General features: G+C 50.0%; 1 protein-coding gene across 1 annotated transcript in view; it reads right to left on the reverse strand.

Moving 5' to 3' along the window:
• Window positions 1–321: 321 nt before the first annotated feature.
• gpr83 (G protein-coupled receptor 83) overlaps window positions 322–27,287 on the reverse strand; it is a 33,220-nt gene continuing 6,254 nt past the window's right edge. The window contains exons 3-5 of the mRNA XM_056280507.1: window positions 11,809–11,942; window positions 6,014–6,016; window positions 322–1,036 (exon numbers count right to left, since the gene is read on the reverse strand). Coding sequence (XP_056136482.1) covers window positions 322–1,036; window positions 6,014–6,016; window positions 11,809–11,942 — 852 coding nt within the window. The remainder of the gene's footprint in view (window positions 1,037–6,013; window positions 6,017–11,808; window positions 11,943–27,287) is intronic.

Here is a 27,287-nt window from a genome sequence, read left to right on the forward strand (position 1 = left end):
GGTGGCTGAAGTCTACCCCAGCAGTCAGTAGGCAGAAAACAAGGAGATGCCTTGGAGAGGTCACCAGTTCATCACAGAGCTCACACTCAGTCATTCACACACCATTCAGATCAATGGGCAATTTAGAGAGTCCAATTGCATGCATGCCTTTGGGCAATGGAAGGAAACTGCAGTACCTGGAGAAAACTCACACAAACACAGGGAGAACACATAAACTCCACACAAATGGGCTGGAATCAAACACAAGACCAAATATAGGCTAAAACGTTCGAAAACAGATCAATTGTTGACATCAACATTGTGGTAGCTGTGTTTTTATAGTTAGATCACAGCTTCAATAGGTTGTACTGAGACAATGTCATTTCTGCCTGAGAGCACCTGTCTGGCACTGAACAGGATATGCGTATCTTCAAGGCTGTGCAACTTATTGGATGATGGGTGGCTCTGCTGTGAACAGGCATGGCTAGGCTGTGAGGACACATGACTCGGTCTGGAGGACTCGTGGTTGTCGGGGCAGGCTGTTCTGTGGTGAGGAGCAAAGGCAGTGGCAGCGTGGTTATCTGGCACATCCCCTACTCTTACCTGCCTTCTTCTTCTGCATATGCTAAATAGTACCCTAAGCTCTTGGCGGAAGATAGGGTTTAGACAGCAATAGATGAAAGGGTTATAGCAAGTGGAGCTCATTGCTAGCCAGTGAAAACAGAAGTAAAGGACATTGGAGGAGTGAATTGCCTGGCTAGAAAGCAGAACCACATAACAGTTGAGGGGCAACCAGCAGATGGCAAACACTCCGACAACCAAGAGCAGCATAGCCAAAGTCCGCCGGCGCTTTCGTCTCTGGGTGGCATGCTGGGCCGTTGTGGTGTCACCGATAGTGTTGCGGCGCCAAAGTCGACGGGCTACTGTTGTGTAGGCTGCAGTGATGATGAGGAGCGGCAGTGCATAGACTAGGATGAAGGTAAAGAGGTCGATGTACTGCCAGTGCAAGTCCGAGGGGTCCGGGAAGTCTGGGACGCATAGACTGCGCTCCTTCTCCCTGTCAAGTGGGGGGGGGGGGGGGGGCAGAGCACCAACATAGGTGAGTATGGTGAATAAAAATCGAGTGATGAAGTAAGGAGAACCAGAACAGACAAAATAAAAGGAGCGAGAGAGATTGTGTAATCGGTGGTATGGGTTGCAGGTACACAAAAGGGAAAAGAGTGGGATGAGAGTAACAATGATGGGATAGAGAATGACAAAAGATAAAGATGGATTATGTTACGCCATCTACAAATTTTATACATGTGTATCTCCATGTACTGTGGATGGGGTGATGTTTAATTGCTAAATTCGATTTACAATATTGGATTCACGATACTATCCAGCCATGACTCGATATGATTAAAAAAAGTGGATGTCAAACAATTTTGATTGCACAACATTATGTCATCATCGTTTCTGAGCCATAAATCTTCAGTTTATTTACATTAAGCCTTTTCTGTGTAGACAAACAGTATTACATAATCATTTCAACGAAGCATAAAATGTTCGACCAAATCTATAATGCAGGAATGCAAAACTAGTTAATTTTGCTCCCCCCCCCTCCCTTTTCTCCCCAATTGTACCCGGCCAATTACCCCACTCTCCTAAGCCGTCCCGGTCATTGATCCACCCCCTCTGCCAATCCGGGGAGGGCTGCAGACTGCTACATGCCTCCTCCGATACATGTGGAGTCGCCAGCCGCTTCTTTTCACCTGAGAGTGAAGAGTTTCGCCAGGGGGACGTAGCGCGTGGTAGGATCACGCTATTTCCCCCAGTTCCCCCTCCCCCCCCGAACAAGCGCCCCGACCGACCAGAGGAGGCGCTAGTGCAGCGACCAAGACGCATATCCACATCCGGCTTGCCACCCACATACACAGCCAACCGTGTCTATAGGGCAGAGGTGAAGCAGTCCATCAAAAAAAAAAAAAAAAAAATATAATATACATATCACATAAAACAGCTTTCTTTTCTTTTTTTTTAGAATGACTAAAAAAAGGGTCACTGTTAAAAAAAATCGTGGGTATTGTGCAAAACAGCGCCCTCTCCGGTGACACAGAGGAGTGTTCTGCTTCACTAACCCAATGTACGTGAATGGAACTTGACGTATTACCTTACACGTTGTTGACTGGACAGTTATGGTTTATGACGCGTTTTAATGCCCACCCAGTGAAGCAGTGCTTCACCCAGTCTTTCCTTAACCTGAAAATGATTGACACCCGTCTAACCAATCAGAGAACACCAATTTAGCCTTTCCGATCCTATATTGACTTGTTTTCCACTCTTCGTCATACCTTTTGGTATTCGAAGCGCGGTGAAAGATAAGATAATAAATTTAAGAAAAAGAGATTAGCCTAAAGTAAATTACTGATTACTGTAGTAGTTTTTTTTTGGTGGTTCTTGTATATAGTGTAACGTGCATGGATAAGAAGACACGCTGGCTGCTGGCTCGCGGGTCTAACACTTTAGTCGAGCGGTTAGCGATGTCTCCTGCGGTGCGGGCGATACAGGCTCTCTTCCCGGCCGCGGCATTTTAGAAGACTAGACTAATACTTTATGTCTATCTCTGCGCAGATGAAGTGGATTATTAAACCGTTATAAAGAATCGTACTGACTACCGAACTTCTGCTGGAGGGAAAAATGCAGCCTCCGTTTATTCGGTAGTTTTGGGAGAAGAAGAAAATGAACGGCGTCTCAGTGACGTAATCAATCCGCGCATGCAAGCGCAACACCGCCCACTTGTGGACAAACAAAGTCGTAAACAAAATAATAGTACACAGTAACACATAGTCATACAAATACACTGGTGTTATATCTCAACACTCCCACTTATGAATCATGTGCTTACTGTATACCTTTTCATATTCATAGAACAAATGAAAAGAAACTTGGTATAACCCATACCACTCACATTTCACACACCAAACATTGCCTTAGCAAATGTCTTCAGTTTTACCTTGGATGCGGGCTTCGTCATTACATCCGCAACCATTTCGTCTGTAGGGCAATACACCAATGACATCCTTTCCTTTGACTCCTTGGAGTACACACAATGGTCTGATTGGTTTTGTGTAAAACCATCACCTGTCAAACACTCGTGTAACAGTAAGTTCCAATTGCGGCCAGACTGCTTGAGGCCGTAGATTGACTTCTCTAGTTTACACACTAGTTTTTCTCCCTTCTCAATATAACCCTCAGGTTGTTCTATGTATATGTCATAGTCTATGGGGGCATGAAGATAGGCCATCTTTACATCCATCTGGTGTAAAATCAAGTCATATTGAGCCGCCTTCTGTAGAAGCACTCGATCACTTGTTAGGTTGGCTGTCGGCGAAAGTCTCTCTCCATAATCCACCCCAGCTCTCTGGCTATATCCATTTGCTACAAATCTAGCCTTGTACTTGTCGTGTCCGTCTATATCTGTCTTTATCGCATACACCCACCTTCCTCCCACTGTTTTCTTGCCCTCTGGCAATTTCGTAAGGGTGAATGTTTTGTTGTCTCTTAGAGACTCCATTTCCTCGTCCATTGCCCTGGACCACTTTTCTGATTCTGGCGATTCCATGGCCTCTTTAAAGGTCAGAGGGACACCGCACACTGCCCTGTATGCATAATCTATAGTAGTGAGTGAGCTGTCATCACTGTCGCCCTGACTATAGTCAATCAGGTATCTCGGAGGGTTGCGTTCCCTTTGGGGGTACCTCCCACTGGCTGAGGCTTGTGACGTCACCCTTGGGTGCTCCTCGTCATCATCCTTGGGTGCTGACTGTGTACCGTCAGTCTGTACATTTTTCTGTACTCTAGGCTGAGTTGCAGCTGTCTCAACAGACTTTCTCTCTCTTACCCAGTCTTCTGGGTGCAGACCTGGTGTCTGAGTCTCATTTTCACTAGTTGCCTTGTGTACAAATTTAACTAGTCTGTGTTTCTGTACCTTCTCTTGGTCAGGGTAGTAGACTAGGTAGGCCGGGCTGTTCTTGTCGTGTCCTACAAAACGCCCCCTCTCACATCTAGAATCTAACTTTCCCTTGTCCTGCTGCTAAGCATAGCATTCTGTCCCGAACTTTTGCATTCTAGCCATGTTGCACTTTTTTCCTGTCATTGCCGTGTATGGCGTAGTGCCTGTGTGCTTGTTGAAGCATCTGTTTCTGGTGTGGGCTGCCTCCTGTACAGCATAATGCCAGAGGCTCTTTGGTAGACCACTATCTATTAGCATACACCTTGCCATCTCGAATAGTGTGCGTCCTTCTCTCTCTGCAACGCCATTTTGATGGGGAGAGTATGGGCAGGACGTCTCATGTCTTATTTTGTTCCGTCTCAACAGGGTTTGAAACTCCTTGCCTGTAAACTCAGTTCCATTATCCGACCTTATGCATTTCACTGTCCCATAGGGAGCTACATCTGCCAGAAATTTCTCGGTCGCTTGCACTGTGTCACTCTTTGTTTTTAAGAAATAAACACACACAGCCCCTGTGCACACATCTGTAAATGATTGCATGTACCTGAAACCATTAATGGACTCGTTTGCCACAGGACCGGCTAAATCAGTGTTTACCAACTCCAGTGGTGTCTTGGCTTTGTCTGTAGATTTCCTGTTCCTGTTTTGGGTAAACTTCCCTTCTATGCATACTGCACACTCTTTGTCAGGTTTACACACTTTACCCTTTATATGCATACCATCAGTGATGTCCTGTAGCTTTATGATATCGTCATAGTTGCAGTGGCCCATTATCTCATGCCAAGTTTCTATATCATGGCTCACATGGCACTTTTCAACAACACATTCAGTTTGCAAATAGTACATTTTCCCCTGTACAAAAATGTCAAACCTGGTACCATCCGGTGACATCAGGGCACCTCTGCCCTCTTCGAAGAACACACTGGCTCCGTGTGCTGTCGCAGATTTCACAGAGAAGAGCTCTTGGGGGTACGATGGAATATATAGTGCGTTCCGCAGTGTCACTCTACACCGTCGCCCCTCACTGTCGAGCAGACATACCGTAGCATCTCCCCTGCCCTGCACCACACCAAAGGTGCGCTTACCGTCCGCCAGCTCCATGCAGTGTTTCTCTGGCTCGAACGAGCTGTCAAAGCTCTTGAACTTTTTCTTATCATTGACTATGTGGGAAGAAGCCCCACAGTCCACAATCAATCCTGGTTTGAACTGTTGCCGTCGTCCTGGTCCTGCTGAGCTGGTCTCTCCAGCCTGCACTCTGAAGATGTAGTTCTCTTCTTCCGCAGCATTCCCCGGTCCCTGACCTCGACCTGCTCCGTGACCACCACCGCCGCCGCCACCTTGCTCGCGTGCACACCTGGCTCCATCAGCGCGGTCCTTCTTCTTGCACACTTTGTCCGTGTGACCCTTGATCCGGCAGAAGCTGCTCCACACGCTGCGTGAACAGTCCGTTTTCCGATGGCCTTTGTCACCGCATCGCCAGCACACCGTTTGATCATCTTCTCCCTCACAGCGTTTCACTGGCTTTTTCTTAGGCGCTGCGTGGGCCTTCATCACCCTCTCGGACGTCTCGTCCGATGCTGTAGCATTAGCTACATCTTCTGCCGCCTCAAAGGTTCTCAATTTGGCCTTAAATTGTCCCAATGTCAACTCACTGTCGCCATGTGTCACCATTAGAGTGAATGGCTTATATCTCTCAGGTAACCCCCTCATCACCATGGCCATCATTAGTCCCTCACTCGGTGCTTCTCCCGCCCCTTTGAGAGCCGTAATGATTTGTTCAGCTCGGATAATGTATTCGGTTATCGTCTCATTATCAGCTTTCTTTAGCCCAGTCAATGTTACATACAGAGTGACAATCCCGGGTCTGCCCTTACCAATGTAATGTTCCCGCAACGCTCGTAGACTCTCTCTACCGTTGTTCTTCGTTTCTCTGAAGATCAGTCCCAAGCTTGTGTTGTCCAATAAAGGCGCCAATGCGCAGTAGGCGTCCGCGTTCCGCTCTTCGTCTAGGGCCTGCTCTTCCGCTGTCAAAGGTCCCACGGGCTCGGTAAGGATGGTGGTTTTCAGCCCCACACCATGCATGCAACAGAGCATTCGCTCTTCCCACAGTTCATACTCATCGGCCTGTCCGTTGAATGTGGGCCACCTGCTCTTTCGCTCCATCTCCCTAGGTAGCGTTAGCTTAGCTTAGCGTTCCGTTAGCTTCCCGATAGCTTCTCTCGATGCTAACTAGCTTCACACTTGCTAACTTGCCACTCCGTGCTAACCTGTGCGCATCCCGACATCCGAGGTTATCACACTTCGTGTAATTCTTTTATCAAGCTACTAAATAATCCAACGTTATCTGGGCCCATAACCTGTTAGAAGACTAGACTAATACTTTATGTCTATCTCTGCGCAGATGAAGTGGATTATTAAACCGTTATAAAGAATCGTACTGACTACCGAACTTCTGCTGGAGGGAAAAATGCAGGCTCCGTTTATTCGGTAGTTTTGGGAGAAGAAGAAAATGAACGGCGTCTCAGTGACGTAATCAATGCGCGCATGCAAGCGCAACACCGCCCACTTGTAGACAAACAAAGTCGTAAACAAAATAATAGTACACAGTAACACATAGTCATACAAATACACTGGTGTTATATCTCAACACGGCAGTTCCTCTGGTTGTGTTGTCCCCCGAATTCGCTACAATATATTGTAAATATTATAATAATTAATCTGTTCAGATCTTTACTGTTCATCTTTATGTTTGCATTTTTGATCTTGACCTCATGTAGTAGCCCTGTACTGTATGCTAACGTTGGTTGTTCTAACTAGCTTAGCTAGCTTGCTACTAGCCTAGCTAGCTCCTGTCCTGTCTTTCGCAATTTTTGCAAAGAAGAATTATGATGGACGCAAACATCGTGGACCGGGTCCTACGGGAATCTTTTCAATCTCCTATCAGGAAAAACTAGGAGTGAAGGCACAGGGTAGACCAAAGCCCCCATCAAGCTGGTGCAGAGAGTGGGCTAGGTAAATCGGAGTTATAAGTGTTCTAGGTATGACAAGGTGGAGTGGCTAACAGGGAGTGTGCTAACAAACCGCTTGTATTGCTGACCTTGCGTGATGTTTACGTGTGCTGCTTCAGGAGATGGGTGTTCTTCAAAGATTGCAAGAGATGGATTTGAGGATCTACGAAATTTTGACAAATCTGTTAAGCTTCATGAAAAACCAGAGGAGCATGTCAGTGCAGCCGTGCAATCAAGAGTGCTGGGAAATGTGAGGATTGATACTGTAGTGAATTCGGGGGGCAACCCGGCAGGACCGTTACAGCCGGGATGCGAACTCGCATTTCCCTCACCGCGGGCGACAACGTTAACCAGTCGACTAAAGGGTCCGACTCGTTAGGCAAGGGCGACCGATCCTATTAATCTGTGATCCTTACATTGCCCCCTTCCTTTGGGATTCACGCCCCCGCGAATTGCCACAGTCAGGACGCGAACCTGGGGTTCCCGCACAGCAAGTGACATCGCTAACCGCTCGACTAAAGGGTCCGACCCGTTAGCCAAGGGCTACCGAGCCTGTTCATCCGTGATCGTTACATTGCTGTACCGATCGTTACATTGCTGCTACAATACTGTGATTGATGAAGTCAAGCGTCTCCAATTGGCAAAGCATAATGACACGGTCCGGAAAACCGTGACATTCTGAAAAGGTTGATTGATTCGGTGTCATTATTGAGTCGTCAGGAGCAGGCGTTTAGAGGATATGATGATAGTGAAAAGTCCGATAATAAAGGAAACTACAGAGAGACGGTAGAAGTGTTTTCCCGCTATGGTAATGTTCTGGCTGCTCATTTGAAATCGTCCACTGTGTTTTCTGGGATGTCTAAGACCATACAAAATGATCTGATTGGAGCCGTTGCTGCTACCGTTCAGGAGGAGATAAAAAGTGAGATTGCCGCTGCGCCTTTTTCTTTTCTTTTCATGGCAGATAGACGAGACGACCGATATTTCATGCAAATCCCAGTTGTCCACAATTGTCCGCTATGTCGATGCTGCGGGAATAACGTAGCAACGTTTCATTGGGTTCTTTGATGTGCCAGGGGCAGGGATGCTGAGTCGGTCTTTAATTTCATTGACAGAGAGATGGCTCGCTACGATTACAAACAGAAACTTGTTAGTCAAACGTATGGTGGCGCGGCTGTGATGGCATCTTCATTGAACGGCCTTCAGGCGAAAGTGAAACAAGTAGCACCCTACGCCGGGTTTGTTCATTGCTATGCGCATCGGCTCAATCTCGTGCTGAGTCAAGGAGCAAAATGCATACCGGAGGCAAAGATTTTTTTTTTTTGCAACTTTGTCAGGGTTTGCAACATTTTTCAGCAAGCCAACAAAGGGGATGACTTTTTTGGAGGACAATGATTGCTCCAGGCTACAAAAAACAAAACAAAAAGAAAAACGCCCCCACACGCTGGAACTTTTCGTCACACGCATTGGCATCACAGTAGTAAACAATCATGAAACGCTACCTTACAACTTTTGAGAGCATGAATCAGACAGCGTGACAGACGAGGACACAATCAGTACTGCAAATGGGTTAGTCAGAACCTTGGAGGATTTTGATTTTGTTTTCATGCTGTTGATATACATATCAGCAGATTTTTTTATGAGACAGCTGTGGTTTTCGATATTATGCGACAGAAAGCAGCAGATGTTGTCTTTTGCAAATCAAGGATTTGGGTCTCCTCTGTCCTTTGTAAAGGAGAAGAAGTCTGAGGCATCATTCCAAGCTATCTATATGCAAAAGATGCTTGCATGACAGAGGAGCCAGAGCATCATCACAGGAAAATATGATGCGGAGGGAACGCTCAAGATCCCAAGCATCATTACAGGGATGGCTGTCTTGAACAACTTGATTGACCAGATCACCCATGTTAACATGGATAACACACGCTTCTTTGAGCTGCTCAATCTAGTGAAATTTGATGACATGGCGAGAGATTTCCCTTTTGATTTGAGTGTCTAAAGAAAGGCTATGGGCATTTCTTTCATTCAGACAGGTTGAAGGCAGAGTTGCAAGTTCTGTACTCAGACAGGGGGCTTCATACCAACAAAGGCAAGCTTTGTGACCTCATAGCTTTTTTAAGAACTACTGAGCTGGACATGGCAATGCCACAGGCTTATCGGCTCGTGTGCTTAATTGCAACAATTGGAGTAACATCAGTTGGTGTGGAGGGGAGCTTTTCATGTCTGAAACGTCTATAAAGACATACTACGGGACAGGAACGACTTCGAAACTTGGCAGTGCTAGCAATTGAGAGGAGAATAATCAAGTCTGGAAGAAAAAAATCCTTGCTGGTATGACAGAGTGATTGCCCAATTCACCAAGAAAAACAGGAGGATAGAATTAATTTACAAGGTGAGCGTGATAATTAATATAATTGTTTGTATATTATTTTGATTTTGTATTTGTTGATAAGTATGACTATTTAAAATTCATTGCAGTTATTACATATAACTACAATTACCTGAGTTTTGATGAGTGCTGAAACAAGTTTAAGGACCAAAACATTTTCCTATAGGTGTGTTGAGACTAGCTTTCCTTTATTACTGCATTAATGCGATTTTTCTGTATTTTGCATTTTGTAGTAAATAAGACTGATCACCAGGATGATGAGGAAGAACATCAGTGAGAAAGGATGCCATTAGGAGATGAGACAGCATCAGGATTGGGAAGTGAATAGGGAGAGGAAGATGAAAGTGTATATTGGATTTGTTCTGCAGCACAGTAAGGTCCATGTCAGCCCTCCTGTCATACCAAGCTCTCTTAGGTCCAGCCAGCACAGCCCCCCTCTGTAATGCCCAGCTCTCTCATGTCCAGCCAGCTCTTCCCTCCTCTTTCATGCTCAGCTCTCTCATGTCCAGCCAGCTCTGCCCTCCTCTGTCATGCCCAGCTCTCTCATGTCCAGCCAGCACAGCCCTCCTCTGTCATGCCCAGCTCACTTGTGTCCAGCCAGCACAGCCCTCCTCAGTCATGCCCAGCACTCTCATGTCCAGCCAGCACAGCCCTCCTCTGTCATGCCCAGCACTCTCATGTCCAGCCAGCACAGCCCTCCTCTGTCATGCCCAGTTCTCTCATGTCCAGCCAGCTCTGCCCTCATTTGTCATGCCCAGCTCTCTCATGTCCAGCCAGCTCTGCCTTCCTCTGTCAAACCAGGCCCTCTCAAGTCCAGGAAAGCAAGCCCATTGGTAAGTATTATGGTTTCAAATTCATTTTATTATGCTTCAAATACGAGATCAGTTTGCAAAGCTGGAAGAATCAGCACGCTCTGTTAGTGCTACCAGTTTGACATTCGACGTGTAAGAAAAAGAGATTTGCAGACGAGTCTGACGATGACGGCGAAACCACCTTTACTAATGGCAGTCTGAGATTTAAAGTTGCAACATATTATGTCATTATCGACAGACTCACTTCCTGCCTATCAAAACAGATCGATGCTTACACAGATGTGTGTGAACTCTTAAGCATTTTATTTGAGAGGGACTGTGATGAACGTGATGTGCGTGAAAGAGCTGCGAAGCTTAGCTCCACAGACCTGGACACGTCCTTGGTGGACGAACTCTTACAGTTCACTCATTTTGTACAGAATGAGTCTTCCCCTGCACAGTTGTTGCAAATTCTTGAGCGTAATGGTCTTAAGACAACGTTTCCTAATATGTATCTTGCACTAAGAATGCTTTTAACACTGCCCATCTCAAATTGTGAGCGTGAGAGGTCATTTTCCGTTTTAAAACGAGTAAAAAATGAGCCAAGGACCACAATGTCACAGAGACAGCTTTCTTCACTTTCAATCCTGGAACATGAACTTGTTAGAGGTCTTGATTTTGAGGATATTGTGCACCAGTCTGCATATTTAAAGTCAAGAAAGAAGGCCAGTATGTAAGGTCCATCTGCTAAATGAAATCGAGCCATAAAATGATTGTGCCTTAGCAGAAAGTGTTGATTAGTTAAACACGCTCTTACAACTAAGGATGCACGATATGGATTTTTTTTTACTCCAACCAGTAATTACCTGCTTCTGATAGCGATAAGATAAATAATAAAACCATATTGAACATTTGTGCATCTGTTCATAATTTCTCTTGAATGCACTTGATGACTAAGATATTTTATTATTAAAATGCACTTGATGATGATGGCTTTAATGCAATCACTGGAGGGGGGGGCACTTAAATGTTGTTGCCCAGGGGCAAGCTGTTACACTGCAATATCAAGAGGGGGTACCTCTCCAAACAGTGGTGGATCTAGAGATTTTTTCCTGGGGTAGCAAAGGGGTGGCAAGACTGTGTCCCAGAGGTGGCAGCTGCCACCCCTTGCCACCCTGTAGATCCGCGCCTGTGAGGGGGAGGGGGATTCTAAATCGGCAACTTCTGTTTGAGATGAGTTTGGTGCGGGTCTCATTGACCTTCACCATGCATGTACATAAAATATACTTTAAAAACATATTATCTGATTTATAAATGGGGTGGCAACAGGGGTGGCAAGACTGTCCCAGAGGTGGCAGCTGCCACCCCTTGCCACCCTGTAGATCCGCCCCTGTCTCCAAAAGACCACTCCACAACTAATTTAATATACCACCTGGAAACCTGACATCCTTACAACTGTGCAACCTCTCACCAAACTTGTTCCTCTCATTATTACGACTGCGTCGAACATGGATAGACGTTTCGGCGGGTATCGGCCAAAACGTCTTGTATCAGCACACCCCTAATATAAATCAAGTTAGACTGACTGACTGTTTTTTTGGGGGGGGTTTTTTGTGAATTTGGCTGTGTATGTTTGTATCATCATACCTGTATGCAAAAGTGAGGAGTTTTTGGTAGATGGCATGCGGGAGAGAAAAGCAGGTGGCCATTATCCAGATGGCTGCTACCCACACACCACCTTGCGCTGGGGACATGCGTGGTCTCATAGGATGCAAAATCACCTGATGGAAATAACCACACACACATGCATGCACAGACATGGCAAAAGACAGACAAATATGCGTCAAAAATAGCACATAAACTCAGGATTTTGATCTAATCAGTTTTAAGGAGTTGGATTTTTCATTTCATATTAGGACCATGACTTGTTTGAAATTAATTTTGTTATAGAAAATGAATGACCCATACTCATTCATGACTTAAAACTTTTGTTTTAATGAAAGCTTTTATAAATGTTTGGTATTTGTTTTTATTTATTTATACTGTTTTCATTTTTACTCTTACCTATTTGGTCTTATACTTATTGTTGCCTTGTTTGGTTTTATTTCTCTGTAAAGCACTTTGTAACATTGTTTTAGAAAAGTGCTATATAAATAAAGTTATTATTATTATTGTCATTGTTATTATTATTATTTGAATTATATGTCTTAATTTTAATTTGATGCTGTGTATCAGTGTAGACTATTATACTTACAGTATATTTTTCTCCACTCACTAAAATGTATAACATCATAAAGCATAACTTATTTAAATAGAAATGACTACTAATTGATCATTTGTACATGGTGCTCTGTACTTCATGTTCCTGAACTTGGTACTTATGAGATAATTGAATGCATCTTATTGATGTGAAGCTCTCTAACCTATTTTATTTGTATTTTGTATTTTTTATTTATCTTATAATTGTTATTACTGTAATTATATATAATTAATATAATAATAATTTTTATTTTTAACCTTTTTTGCATCGCTAATGGGTGAGGTTTGGGTGCGAGGGGGCGGGGGGGGGTTACCAAAATATGGAGGGACAATCATTTCCATTGATATTGTATTTGTATGGTTTTTTGGCACACCCAGTGTTCCTTCCCAACCACGTCAATGAAATATTATAAAAAATAACAATTAAAAAAAACAGAAAAAACCCCAAATAAAATGAGGGAAAGGAACGAAAAATAACAAAAACAAAATTTGAAAAGCACTGGACCAAGTGCCTTTCCACTCTTCATCCTCTTGATAGCTGCCCTCACTTATTCCTCCGTCACCCTTCCCGATCATCCAACCTTCTCTCTGTCTCTCTCATTTTCTTCATTCATCAGCCCCTCAACGTGCTCCTGCGCTCTTTTAATGATTATCGCAATAATAATCAACACAGAAACATGGTGGTCTCCAGGATGATTAAGCGATACTATTATGTCATCGCCATCAGCTATAAAAGTTTCGATTTCGTTTCTGTGATATTGTAGCGGACTTTAAGGCCACAGTTCACCGTAATTTGATTACCGCAATAATAATCAACACAGAAACATGGTGGTCTACAGGATGATTGTTACTATTGATTATTATGTCATAATTTGCTTACAAATTTAATCTAACTGTAAAGTGCCTTATGAATGAGCTGGAATACTATTCATATTTAACTCGAACTTGACCAACTGTTATTTTGATCATTGCCAGACAGCGAGGCAAAGCCCCCTTCAGAGAGCGCTGCAGAGTCAGAGACCACTGCAGTAACAACAAGACAACATCTGTGTGCCCGCAGTGGAGCTCCACAGCCCGATCCTGGACTTCTCTGGCGTCTCGTTCCTGGACATCTTCACCCTGAAGGAACTTAAAACAGAAAGAGAGAACGATGATATAATGTCTCCCTTTAAAAAGACTGTTTTGAACTCCTCTGCCCGGTCACTGAACTGGAAAGGCAGTCTGTTCGGCTGCCATGGATGTGAACACAAGGCTGCAAAAATATAGGAGCTACAGTCGGCTCCTTGTTATGGTTGTGAACACAAGGCCAAAGGGTCGTCGAGCTTCATCAGGAGCTAATCCGACTCAGGTATTCCGCAGGGTTCCATTCTTGGTCCTTTAATTGTTCTATCTGTACATGCTGCCGCTTGGGAAAATTAGCTGTAATCATGGAGTGAATTTCCATTTCTATGCTGATGATACTCAGTTATATTTATATGTAGTGCCAGATGACCCCAATGCTCTCAATCCCTTGATGAATTGCCTGTCTAGTATTAAACAGTGAATGAGTGAACATTTTCCCAAATTGAACGAAGACAATACAGAAATTCTCATAACAGGTACTTGTGCACAGAGAGAAATTATATCAAGTAGAATGGGAAGTCTGGCTGTACAGAATAAGACTGTTGAAAAAATCCTGGGTGTCATCATTGACTCTGAGTTGGATTTTAAATCACATATCAACAATGTTACAAAGGGTGTCTTTTTTCACCTAAAAATATTGCTAGAATTAGACCCTACCTCTCCCTGGAAGACGCCAAAAAAGGTGACGCATGCTTTTATCTCTTCGCGTCTAGACTATTGCAATGCACTTCTTACTGGTTTATCCCAAAAAAAGTATCGATTGGCTGCAACTAGTACAGAGCGCGGCAGCAAGGGTCTTAATAAAAACCAGGATGAGAGATCACATAACTCCAGTTTTAGCATCTTTGCACTGGCTTCCTGTAGCATTGAAAATTGATTTTAAAATTATTTTACTTGTGTTTAAAGCTCTACATGGTTTAGCACCCTCATACCTGACTGCTTATCTGGTTACGTTTCGGGCTTCTCTCTTAGATCCTCTGGTGCTGGCCTGCTTAATGTCTCTAGAATGAACGACAAAAAGTATGGGGAAGAAGCATTTTGTTCTTATGCACCAACGGCTTGGAATAGACTCCCCCAACAAATAAGAGAAGCAGCGTCCATAGATAGTTTCAAGAATCAGCTCAAGTCCCATTTTTATGCTCTTGCGTTTAATTAATTCCACGTTATTGTTAGGGTTTGTGGAAGACCCCAAGCGCACGACACCAGACAGAGATGGGGTTAGCCGAAAACTGGCGTACTTTATTCCTTACGCGTACAACTAGTCAAACATAGGAAGGCAATGAGCGACAAGGAAAAACGGAAAGTCCAAGGTGAAAAAACTCGCGGGTAATCCAAACGGGAACACGGCAGGATACTTCCACGGGGAAACTTTGCAAGGGAAAAACATGAACCAAGGGCTGGGGTGACTTCGGAGAGAAAAGGACCGTGAGGGGAGAGTAGCCGCTACTGCAGAGAGGTTACAACACGAACTGACAACGGGCTCGTGGGAGGCCACCAAACTTAAGCCCAGCCCTGATGACTAAGCCCGGCCCTGACGAGCCGATTGGCTGCCGGTGCGGGGTGGGCGGGCCACGGCGCGGGGTGGCCGAGCCGTAACAGTACAGTACGGGAGCCACCAGGCGACTTGCCCGACTTGTCGGGATGGGAATGATGGAACTCAGTGAGCAGCCCAGGGTCCAGGATGAGCTGGCGGGAGACCCAGCTACGTTCCTCCGGACTGTAGCCCTCCCAGTCCACTAAATACTGGAACCCCCGTCGTCGGCGCCGGACGTCCAGCAGCCGGCGGACCTTCCACTGGGGGTGCCCATCCACGATCTCAGGGGGAGGCGGAGCCGGGGCCGGAGGCATCAGAGGACTGTGGGAAACAGGCTTAACCCGAGACACATGAAACACAGGATGGGTCTTCAAGGAAGCCGGAAGCTTAAGACTCACTGCCGCGGGGCTGAGAACCTTCCTGATCTCAAAGGGCCCGACAGACCGGGGTTTCAGCTTCTTCGCGGTGGACTGAAGCGGGAGATCTTTCGAGGACAGCCACACCCTTTGGCCTGGTTGGTACGTAGGTGCTGGGGACCGGCGTCGGTTGGCTCCCCAACGGGTGCGCTCAGCTGCCCGGAGCAGAGCAGCTCTGGTCACCTCCCAGACGTGACGACACCGGTTCAGATGGGCCTGCACGGAGGGAACCGCCACTTCCGATTCCTGCGCACCAAATGAGGCGGCTAGTAGCCCAGGGACACCTCAAAAGGTGAGAGGCCGGTGGCAGAGCTGACCAGGGAGTTGATGGCATACTCGACCCAGGGGAGGAACCGGCTCCAGGAGCTGGGCTTCTTGGCAGCCACGCACCGAAGGGCAGACTCCATGCTCTGGTTCATCCTCTCTGTTTGTCCCTTAGTCTGTGGGTGATAGCCAGAGGAGAGACTAACAGAGGCACCCAACCCCTTACAAAAGGCCCGCCATACCTGGGAGACGAAATGGGGCCCTCGGTCCGAGACGACGTCCAAGGGAAGGCCGTGGAGACGGACCACGTGGCTCGTCAGGAGGTCCGCCGTCTCAGAAGCCGATGAGAGTCTGGGGAGGGCCACCAGGTGCACTCCCTTACTGAAGCAGTCCACTACTGTCAGGATCACAGTGTTACCCTGGGAGGGAGGCAGTCTGGAGACAAAATCCAACGCCACATGGGACCAGGGCCGGCTTGGAGTTAAGAGGGGCTGCAGCAGACCCGCGGGTGCCTGGTGAGAGGCCTTGCTGCGAGCACAGACGGAGCAGGCCCTTACGAAGTCCCTGACGTCGTTCCTCATGGTGGGCCACCAGAAACGCTGAGCCAGAAAGGTGAAGGTGCGTTGGACACCCGGGTGGCAAGCAAACTGACTGGCATGGCCCCCCTGGAGAACCTGGGGCCGGACTGCGTCCTGGACGAATAGGCGGCGTGGAGGGACGTGACTCGGGGCGGGATGGGAGCGCAACGCCTGCCTGACCACGGTCTCGATGCCCCAGGTAACCACGCCAACCACCCTGACCTCAGGAAGGATGGGAGTCGACTCCTCTGTAGCTGGCCTCTCCTTGGGTGTTGTCGGGACAGGGAGTCTGCCTTCGTGTTGCGGGACCCGGGGCGATAAGTCAGCATGAAGTCAAACCGACTGAGGAAGCTGGCCCACCGTGCCTGCCGACCATTGAGGCGCTTGGTTGCCCGGATGAACGTCAAGTTCTTATGATCCGTCCAGATGGTGAACGGCTGTTCCGCCCCCTCCAGCCAATGGCGCCGCTCCTCCAGAGCAGCCACCACTGCCAGCAGCTCCCGGTTCCCGACATCATAGTTCTCCTCGGCGGGGAGGAACCGGCAAGAAAAGAAGGCGCATGGGTGGACCTTCTGGTCAGACGCTGACCGATGGGAGAGGACAGCCCCCAACCCGGTGTCCGAAGCGTCCACCTCTACGATGAACTGCCACTTGGGGTCGGGGTGGAGCAGGACCGGGGCGCTGGTGAACCTCTCCTTGAGGGACTGGAACGCAGAGCAGGCAGCCGGGGACCAGATGAACGGCTGGGAGGGGGAGGTCAGCCTGGTGAGAGGTTCTGCCACGCAGCTGTAGTTCCGGATGAACCTCCGATAGAAGTTCGCAAACCTGAGGAAGCTCTGTAATTCCTTCCGTGATGTGGGATCGGGCCAGTCCACCACAGCCTGGATCTTGCGGGGGTCGGCCCGGGTCTGTCCCCTCTCAACGACGAAGCCCAGGTAGTCAACGGAAGGGGAATGGAACCGGCACTTCTCTGCCTTGACGAAGAGCCGGTTCCGGGGGAGACGTTCGAGTACCCGGCGGACATGCTGGACATGTTCCTCGAGGGTCCTGGAGAAGATGAGGATATCATCGAGGTAGACCACCACAAACTCGTCGAGCATGTCGCGGAGAATGTCATTCATGAGAGCCTGGAATACCGCCGGGGCGTTGGTGAGGCCGAACGGCATGACCAGGTACTCATAATGACCCCGGGGCGTCTTAAAGGCTGTCTTCCACTCGTCCCACTTCTGGATCCGGACCAGATGATAGGCACACCGGAGGTCCAGCTTAGTGAAGACTGTAGCCTGGGTGAGGGGCTCAAGGGTGGAACTCATGAGAGGAAGGGGGTACTTGTTTTTGACGGTTATCTCATTGAGTTGGCGATAGTCAATGCAGAGTCGGAGGCCCCCGTCCTTCTTCTTCACGAAAAAGAATCCAGCTGCCACCTGGGAGGACGAGGGCCGAATGAGCCCCGCTGCCAAGGACTCGGAGATGTACTCGTCCATCGCAGCTTTCTCGGGGATGGTCAGACTGTACAGACGACTGCTGGGAAGGGGTGCCCCAGAGTGGAGGTCGATAGCACAGTCATAAGGCCGATGAGGAGGAAGAGATTGGGCCCGGGTCTTGCTGAAAACCTCACCTAACTCATGGTACTCGGGGGGAACAGAGGAGAGGTCAGGAGGCGGGGTACTAGGGGCACGTCGGGGGGATGGGGCGGGAGCAACCTGGAGACATTGGGGATGACAGGAGGAGCTCCACTCCATGATGGTACTGGAGGCCCAGGCGATGTGTGGCTCATGCTGCACGAACCAGGGGCGCGCTAGGATCACAGGGACTAACGGGGACTGGATGATGTAGAACCGAAGTCTCTCCACATGGTTACCTGCTATGGTGAGAGAGACAGGGTGGATGCGTTGGGTGACGCTGGCCAGGCAGCGCTCGTCCAGCGCGAAGACCTCCATGGGCTTCTCCAGCGTCTCTAGCAGGATGTTAGCCTGGGCAGCAAATTCCGAGTCCAGGAAACACTCATCAGCCCCCGGGTCGAGGAGAGCAACCACTGTGAGCCGCTGGTCAGCCCAGGTCAGGGTAACACTAACTAGATGGTCCTGCGGGGCAGGACGGCGGGAACAGGAAAGTCGGCTCACTAGGATCTCCTGGGGCCCCAGTGAACCTAGTCTTTTGGCCGAGTGGGGCAGCCGCTGATCAGATGTCCCTTCTGGCCACAGTAGAGGCATTGACCCGCCTTGAACCGGGCCTCCCGTTCGGACTGACTAAGGCGTGTGTGCCCCAGCTACATAGGTTCCTCCCCCGTCGTGGTCTGGGGCGCGGGGGGAGAAACGGCCACAGGGAAAGTGGGGCGAACAGGAGTAGGGATCCTGTTAAGAGTGCTGGACGACTGGGGAATGGACGGGGATCCATTGCAGGGCTCGCTCGTGCCTCCTCTCCAAGAGGCATCCATCGATGCGGATGACGAGCTTGATCAGGTCCTCGAGGGAGGTGGGCTCCTCCCGGGTGGCTAGCTGGTCCTTGACAGCCTCGCTGAGACCTCTCTGGAAGGTGACCCGAAGTGACCGGTCGTTCCAGCTGCTCTCAGCTGCGGCCAGCCTGAACTCCACCGAGTAGTCTGTGACACTGCCACTGCCCTGCTGGATACTGCTCAGTCGAGCACCAGGGTCCTGGCTACCGACTGGATGGTGGAAAACCTTCCGTAGTTCCGCCTCAAAGGCCTCGTAGGTGAGGCAGAAACTGGCCTTCATGGACCAGGAAGCAGTGGCCCACTGAACTGCTCGGCCTGTGAGCAGGTTGGTCACGTAAGCGACCCGGGCAGCATCAGACGTGAACATGCTGGGTTGGTGCAGGAAGACCAGCTCACACTGCATGATGAACGTGGCACAGGTCTCAAAGTCGCCATCAAATGGTCGTGGGCTGGAGAGGCAGGGCTCCCGGGGAACTGGGTTGAGCCCCACAGGGTTAACCGGGGCCGCGGGCCCAGGGGGCGGGTTACCCACGACTCCAGGGTCAGGCTGGCCCGGCGGCTGGATGGTGAGAGCCGCCGTGATGGTTTGCAACTGCCGCGGGATCTCTGCTTGTTGGCTCGCCAACGCCGCCTGCTGCCTCGTTAGGTTACCCACACAGGCCTGGAGGGGCGGGACCCGAGTCTGAAGATCTCTCACCGCGGCGGAGGCCGCCTCTAGCTGCTGGGTGTGGGAGTTAGTCAGTTGGATCTGTCCGATGAGAGCCGCTCGAAGCGGGCTGGCCGGTACGCTCTCTGTGTCGGCTGGGGTCGTCATGGTCAGTTCGTACTGTTAGGGTTTGTGGAAGACCCCAAGCGCACGACACCAGACAGAGATGGGGTTAGCCGATAACTGGCGTACTTTATTCCTTACGCGTACAAATAGTCAAACATAGGAAGGCAATGAGCGACAAGGAAAAACGGAAAGTCCAAGGGGAAAAAACTCGCGGGTAATCCAAACGGGAACACGGCAGGATACTTCCACGGGGAAACTTTGCAAGGGAAAAACATGAACCAAGGGCTGGGGTGAGTTCGGAGAGAAAAGGACCGTGAGGGGAGAGTGGCCGCTACTGCGAGGAGGTTACAACACGAACTGACAACGGGCGCGTGGGAGGCCACCAAACTTAAGCCCAGCCCTGATGACTAAGCCCGGCCCTGACGAGCCGATTGGCTGCCGGCGCGGGGTGGGCGGGCCACGGCGCGGGGTTGGCGAGCCGTAACAGTTATATTTCTTTTTATTCTTATTTTTTATCTTGTACTGTGGTTTTATTTCTTGCCTTTTAATCTTTTTTGCCTAGGTCTGTGTTTTATTGTTTTTAACTTGTTTTATCTGTATTGTTGTTGAGTTTTATTGTTTCCCCTGTTTTTAATGTAAAGCATTTTGAGCTGCATTTTATGTATGAAAGGCGCTATACAAATAAAGCTTATAATAATAAATTACAGAGAATTCGGGAGGCAACCACAGTAACTTCCGCAGCCGGGACGCGGACCCATACCTCCCGCACCGCGGGAGACGTCGCTAATCGCTCGACTAAAGGGTCCGATCTGTTAGCCAAGGGCCAACATGTCTACTTATCCATGCACGTGATAAAGTTGTTGCCTCACTTGAAGGAGTTCAAGTATCTCGGGGTCTTGTTCACGAGTGAGGTTAGGATGGAGCAAGAGATTGACAGGCGGATTGGTGCAGCATCAGCAGTAATGCGGACATTGTACCGGAACGTTGTGGCGAAGAAGGAGCTGAGCCAGGAGGCAAAGCTCTCAATTTATCAGTCAATCTTCGATCCAATCCTCACCTATGGTCATGAGCTTTGGGTAGTGACCGAAAGGGTGAGATCACAGTTACAAGCGGCTGAAATGAGTTTCCTCCGTGGGGTGTCTGGGCTCAGCCTTAGAGATAGGGTGAGGAGCTCGGACATTCGGAGGGAGCTTGGAGTAGAGCCGCGCTGCTCTTCCGCATCGAAAGGAGCCAGTTGAGATGGTTCAAGCATCTGATTAGGATGTCCCCTGAGCGCCTTCCTTTGGAGGTTTACCGGACACGGCCAACTGGGAGGAGACCCCGAAGTAGACCCAGAACACACTGGAGGGACTACATGTTCAATCTGGCCTGGGAACGCCTTGGGATCACCCAGGAGGAGCTGGAGGGCGTTGCTGGGAAGAGGGACGTCTGGAGTGCCCTACTTCGCTTGCTGCCACCGCGACCTGACCCCGGAAAAGCGGATGAAGATGAGATGAGATAATATTATTATTACTACTACTGGGGGTTAAAGTGGGATTTGGTAAGTGGGGGATCTCTGTATTAGAGAGGTGGGCAAAAGTGCTAGCTAGCTAACGTTAGGCTAGCTAACCACTGGTCCAGTAGTCCCGACGTTAGCATTGTTAGCTAATAATAGCTACCGGTAGCTAACGTTTGCTAGCTAGTTATTTATTTGAATGAAAATATTGCATGGCCAGAGCTAAGGTTGGACAAACATAACTAGCTAGCTACCGGTAACGTTACCGGACGCTACCGATAGTTAGCTTACCTAGCAGCATTCAAACAACTAGCCAGCAACGTCAGCAACTAGCTAGCAACGTTACCGGGTGGAAGATAGCTAGTTAGCTAGCTAGCTAGCTAACGTTACGTTCGCTAACGTTAGTTGCTTGAATGAAACCCACAGCAGAGCTAGCTAGACTAAACTATTGGAAATACTATCGGAAATACACTGAAGATACTCACTCTTTGTGCCCCCCAATCCAAGATAATAGTGCAGGTAGCAGGTTGACGCTCTCTCGAGTCTGGTCTGCCTGGTGCGGTGAACTGACCCTGACCCGTGAGTGTGAAGCCAGTCTCTTTTGATGTCAAGTCTGGTGAAGCCACACAGCAGCCAGGTGCGGGTCACGTGAGGACGCGATATCATTCAAACTTTTAGAAAAAGTAAAGTAGTATAAAAATAGAAGAACGACTTTATTTGCGATTTATTTTGTAATGCTTGTGAATTGGCTGCATCATGTTTTTTGTTTTAAATTTTACTGTGACAAAAAGGTTGAAATTACTCCTGTCTAGAGTGCCGGATCTCAGCTCCGGTTGACTTGGGGGAGGAGGGGAAGTGCCGGTGTCGGGATCCGGGTAGCTCCGGCCCACTTTAATCACTGACTACTACTACTATAGGGTTACGTCATCGTCATCAGTTATAAAAGTTTCAACTTCGTTTCTGTGATATTGTAGCGGACACGGGCCCTTCACTAAAGGGTTTCTGGGTTGACAGGGCGGAGCGAGGGCTATTTGTTGGAGCAGCGCCATATTGCTCGCATTGTGATTTTGTACGGAAGAATAAATAACACACGCGTTCGTAGTCAATCAGAGAAATTCCCGTCTCTACTTTCCTGCAATTTCCACATTGGTGATCCCGATGCTTGTCTGTTGGTCGGTTCCAGAGACAACTCTTGATGAACATGACGACTAATGCAGTTTCTCTGAAGATTCCGGAGTTCTGGGAGTCGTCAGCCTCGGCTTGGTTCGCCCAGACAGAAGCACAGTTCGCATTGCGGGAAATCACCGCGGACGCCACAAAATACGGCAGTTCAACAGCAACCAGAGTGGTGAGCCTCCTCAAAAATCATCCGCAGCTCTCCACCGCAAGACGATTTTCTCCGGTTTCTCGCCGAGTTTCCGGCCTTCATGCAGCCCACCTTCTCGTCTTCCACCATCAAGCACGGAGTGGAGCACCACATCGCCACCACTGGCCCACCAGTCTGCTCGGGCTCCGCGCCTCGACCCGGCCAAGCTCACCGCCGCCAAGGGTGAGCAGGGGGGCAGTCCGGGAACCGCCGCAGCCAGGACGCGAACCCGGGTCTCCCGCACCACAGGCGACTAAGTTAACCAGTCGACTAAAGGGTCCGAGCCGTTGGCCAAGGGCTAGTGAGTCTATTTATCCGTGGATGTTACACTGCCCCCTACTTCATGAAGCGCGTTCCCGCACTTCAGCATATCAGCTCTTTATGTCCTCACGCCTCTGGGCGCACGCGCTCAGGGCCGGATAAAATGGATAGATTACACTGACTAGGCAGAGCATTTCTTGGGCCCCCCCCCCTCCCCAAAGCAAGCACATTTGGATACTTTGTAAACAAACAACATTACTTTTAACCGCCACATGGTTATTGTGGTTAATTAGTTAGATATACATTTTTGTTTATTTTTATCTATTTATAGTTCATTACTCGCAATTTGATAGTCAAGTTTGTTACTCGCAATTCGATGGTCAAGCTGTTATGTGAAAAAAAAACAACGTTTAATGGGTCCGCGGTGGTGTAGCGGTCTAAGCATCGGCTTTGTGTCGATGCAGTTGCCCACTGGGGACCGGGGTTCGCGCCCCGCGCCCCGGTCTCGTCAGATCCGACTATGGCCGGACTCGATGAAGCAGCAGTAATTGGCAACGCTGTCTTCGGGAGGGGGGCGGAGTCGGCTTGTGTTCGTCACGTGAATACGTCTCTGGTGTGTCGGGAAAAAAAACAGTTGTTCGGCCTGGAGTCGCCTTGTCACGAAAGTGGGGAGGCGTCTCCTTCGAGACTGCCGGCTGGAGAGATGCAGTTGGCGAACGCATGCAGTACGAGGGTGGTATTATATTTAGAAATCACGTCAGGACACAGCGCTGTCGCTCGACACAACCTCTCCGTGGCATTCTTTATTTAGACTGACACAGCATCAAAGGCAGACCCGATCAAACAACCCAGAGCCCGCAGGCATCACCAATCGATCCCAGCACAATACAACAGCACCAAATCAAATGCAGCACTGTCGATGTGTGCAGACATAACATCCCCCCCCCCCCCCGGCAGGATTTCAAACATGAAAGGTTGACACAAAGTCCTCTAGGTGGCCAGGGCGTAAACGCGTGCGAACAGGTCGCGGGGCGGCCTGAGGCTGGGCAGGCCGAGGTTCGGGAGGGAGAAGGCAGGGGAAGCTGAGGCCCAGGAATGTCTGGGGCCCGTGTAGGAGCTGCATGAAGCCCCGGGGCGTCTAGCCATGCTGAGGGAATGGCTAAGGTTGTGTCACCAGCTGTGTGTGGCGGAGCTGACACCTTCCGTAGACGACTGGAGTGCCACCGAGTGCCATCGCTGAGGAAGTAAGTGGCTGGGCCCAGCTGACAGGTGACTTGGAGAGGAGAGGACCAGTATGAAGCCATTTTATTGTCCCTGTGGGGCCTGCGGACCCTGACCCAGTCTGACACATTGATGTCTGGCACCCTGGTTCGTTTTGACTGGTCAAACCGTTGCTTCATCCGCATCTGCTGACGAGTGACTGAGGCTCTGACCCCAGAGGGAGGTGCCTGAGCTGTGGAGGGGCGGAGCCTGTCAAGGGGCATGCACAGTTCCCGGCCTAGCATGAGAGAGGCTGGGGAGACGCCTGTGGTCGAGTGCTGTGTGGCCCGATAGTGCAGCAGAGTGTGACGGATGACCTGCATGAAAGTGCACCCTTGGGCCATGTGTGCTCTGAGGCCGTTCTTCAGTGACTGGTGAAAACGTTCAACGCCGCCATTGGCCTGGGGGTGGTAGTACGCAGTGCGTATATGACGGATGCCCTTGCTTTCGAGATAAGCAGTGAACTCAGCAGAGACCAGCTGAGGGCCGTTGTCAGTGGTGATGGTCTTTGGGAGGCCCCAGCGAGAGAAAAGAGAGTCCAGGAAGTCGATGATGATCTGTGAGGTCACAGTGCCGGAAGTGGTGAGTTCAGGCCATTTTGAGTGTAGATCGTAGGCGACCACCATGAAGCGTTGGTGGTGGGGAACTCCATGGATCTCACCACAAATGTCCAACTGCAGGTGTTCCCAGGGCTGAGAGGGCCAGGCGAGAGGTTGCAGGGGTGGGGGAGCCTGGTGGCCAGTCTTGCCACTCACAAGGCAGGCAGAACAGTCCTTCACCAGAGCCTCAATATCTCTGTCTATCCCCGGCCACCACACCAGGTCTCGGCAGCGCTGTTTCAGTTTCACAATGCCCAGGTGGCCTTCATGCGCCGTATTCAAAACACGTGCACGGAGAGCAGCTGGGACCACTGTGCAAAACCCACGTGCCACGCAGGTGTCGTTCCAGCAGGAGAGCTCCTGTCTGACTCAGGCGAACGCAGCCAGCTCCTCTGGGACCTTGTGAGGCCAGCCGTTCTGGATGTAGGTGCGGAGCTGGGAGAGGACAGGGTCCTGTTCGGAGGCTGTCCTCAGCTCCTGCAGAGAGACAGTGGCCTGGAGGTGTGTGTGTAGCATTTGGACAATGTCCTTTTCCACACAGTCAGTGTCCGTCTGTGGAGCTGGGGTGGAGACAGAGCGAGAGAGCAGGTCGGCGACAACATTGTCTCTGCCTGGGGTGAACTGCAGGCTGAAGTTTTACTGGCGGAGGCGGTCAGACCAGCGGTGCAGCCTCAGGGGTTTGTGGCCTGTCCCAGATGTGGACAGCAATGCTGTCAGGGCCTGGTGATCTGTCCTGAGGGTGAAGGAGCGGCCATAGAGGTAGAGGTGCCACCTTTCACAAGCCCAGATACAGGCTAATGCCTCACGCTCACCCACGGAGTACCGCTGCTCAGTCAGGTTGAGGGCACAGGAGGCGAAGGCGATGGGCTTCTCCACACCGTTCTGGGTTTGAGACAGCACAGTCCCTATCGCTGTGGCTGATGCGTCACAGGTCACAAAGGTGGAGCTGGAGATGTCGAAGTGAGCCAACACTGGTGGTGAAGTCAGTTGAGTCTTGAGATCACGCACAGCGTCACTGCATGCCTTTGACCACACCCATGGCTCGTCCTTACGCAGCAGCTGGCGCAGGGGGGCTGTGGTCGCAGAGTACTGGGGAAGAAACCTCAGGTAGTAACTTGTCATACCCAGGAAGGAGGCGACCTGGGTGGCCGAGCTGGGCTCAGGGATGGCCTGAATGGCGTCCACGTTGGATTGTAGTGGAGTTACACCGCTCGCTGACAGCCGGAACCCCACGAAGTCGATGGCTGGCACAGAGAGGACACATTTCTCAGCATTGAGAGTTAGCTTGTGCTTGGACAGGGCTGCGAAGACCATGTTGAGGCGCTCGTCGTGGATTTCACTGGTGGGCCCGTGTACCACTATATCGTCCAGATAAATGGCCACGCCCAGTATGCCAGCCAGCATGGAGACCATGATTTTCTGGAAGCAGCTAGGGGCGGAGCTGAGACCGAAAGGCATCCTGGTGTGGCGAAACACTCCTGCATGCGTCACAAAGGCTGTGAGGTTTCGGCTGCTGGGGTGGAGGGGCACCTGTAAGTACCCCTGTCTGAGGTCGAGCTTGGAGAACACCTCAGAGCTATAGAACTGAGCAGTGAGTTCTTCTGAGGTGGGCAGTGGATACTTATCAGGGACCACTGCCTTATTTACTGCACGTAGATCGACGCAGACACGCAGGCCCCCCGACTTCTTCTTAGCCACCACGAGGTTTGAGACCCAAGGTGACATGTCCACCGGTTCAATGATGCCAGCTTCCAGCAGTTGTTGCTGCTCGGCGGAGACCCCATCACGGAGAGCCAACGGGATGCGGCGCAGTGGTTGGATGACAGATTTCCCAGCAGGGTTGAGGAGAGGTTGATGGGCGAAGGCGGAGAGGCAGCCCAGCCCCATAAACAGCGATGGCCACTTCTGCTGCCAAGGTGTGGCAACAGTCAGGATTGCTGCCCCCCTTGTGTCTAAGAGGGAGAAACCCAGAGCGGAGAACAGGTCCAGGCCCATCAGGTTGGCCCCACGGCGTGCCACATGAAAAACTGCATTGGGCACCAGCTTGGTTCCATAGCGGACAGTCACTTGGAGAGAGCCAACCAGATCGATTTTGGAGTCACCATACCCACAGAGGACAGCTGAGGGTGCGGACAGAGGCAGTGAACCGAAAAATTGACTGTAGGTATCAACATTCAGGAGAGACACACCTGCACCGGTGTCCAACAGCAGGGGGATGCACACATCATTAATGTTGACTGTGCATGATTTGAATGACACTGGCCCAGAGCTCACCTTGTGAATGACGGCGGTTGAAGACTGGGGGGTGTGGCCCTCTGACCCAGCCGGGGAAGATCGACAGACGTTGGCAAAGTGATTGTGCTTACCACAGCTACGGCATGTCTGGCCACGGGCAGGGCAGTTCTGAGACCTTGAAACATGAGACCGAGACCCACAGTTATCACAGGACTGTTGAGGGCGGGGCCGAGAACGCCGTCGTTGCAGTTGCAAGACGTCCCCAGTGGAGTCGGCGCCCGCCTCGCTCTGGCTGGGTTGCGTCCCGAGGGGCAGCCGTGAGTAGAGGGAGGAGTCGTTGGCAGCTTGACTGGAGGTGGCCATTTGCTGTGTATTTAGCATAGCAGCACACTCAGCTGCTCCCTCAACCTGTAGTGCGATGGTAATTGCTCTGGACAGCAGCAGATCGTCTTTTTCCAGCAGGAGAGTCTCACGCACCTTTGCGTTGTTGGTGTGTTCGATTAGCTGGTC

This window comes from Lampris incognitus, chromosome 5 (genome assembly GCF_029633865.1).
Source record: "Lampris incognitus isolate fLamInc1 chromosome 5, fLamInc1.hap2, whole genome shotgun sequence".
Classification (NCBI taxonomy): Eukaryota; Metazoa; Chordata; class Actinopteri; order Lampriformes; family Lampridae; genus Lampris; species Lampris incognitus.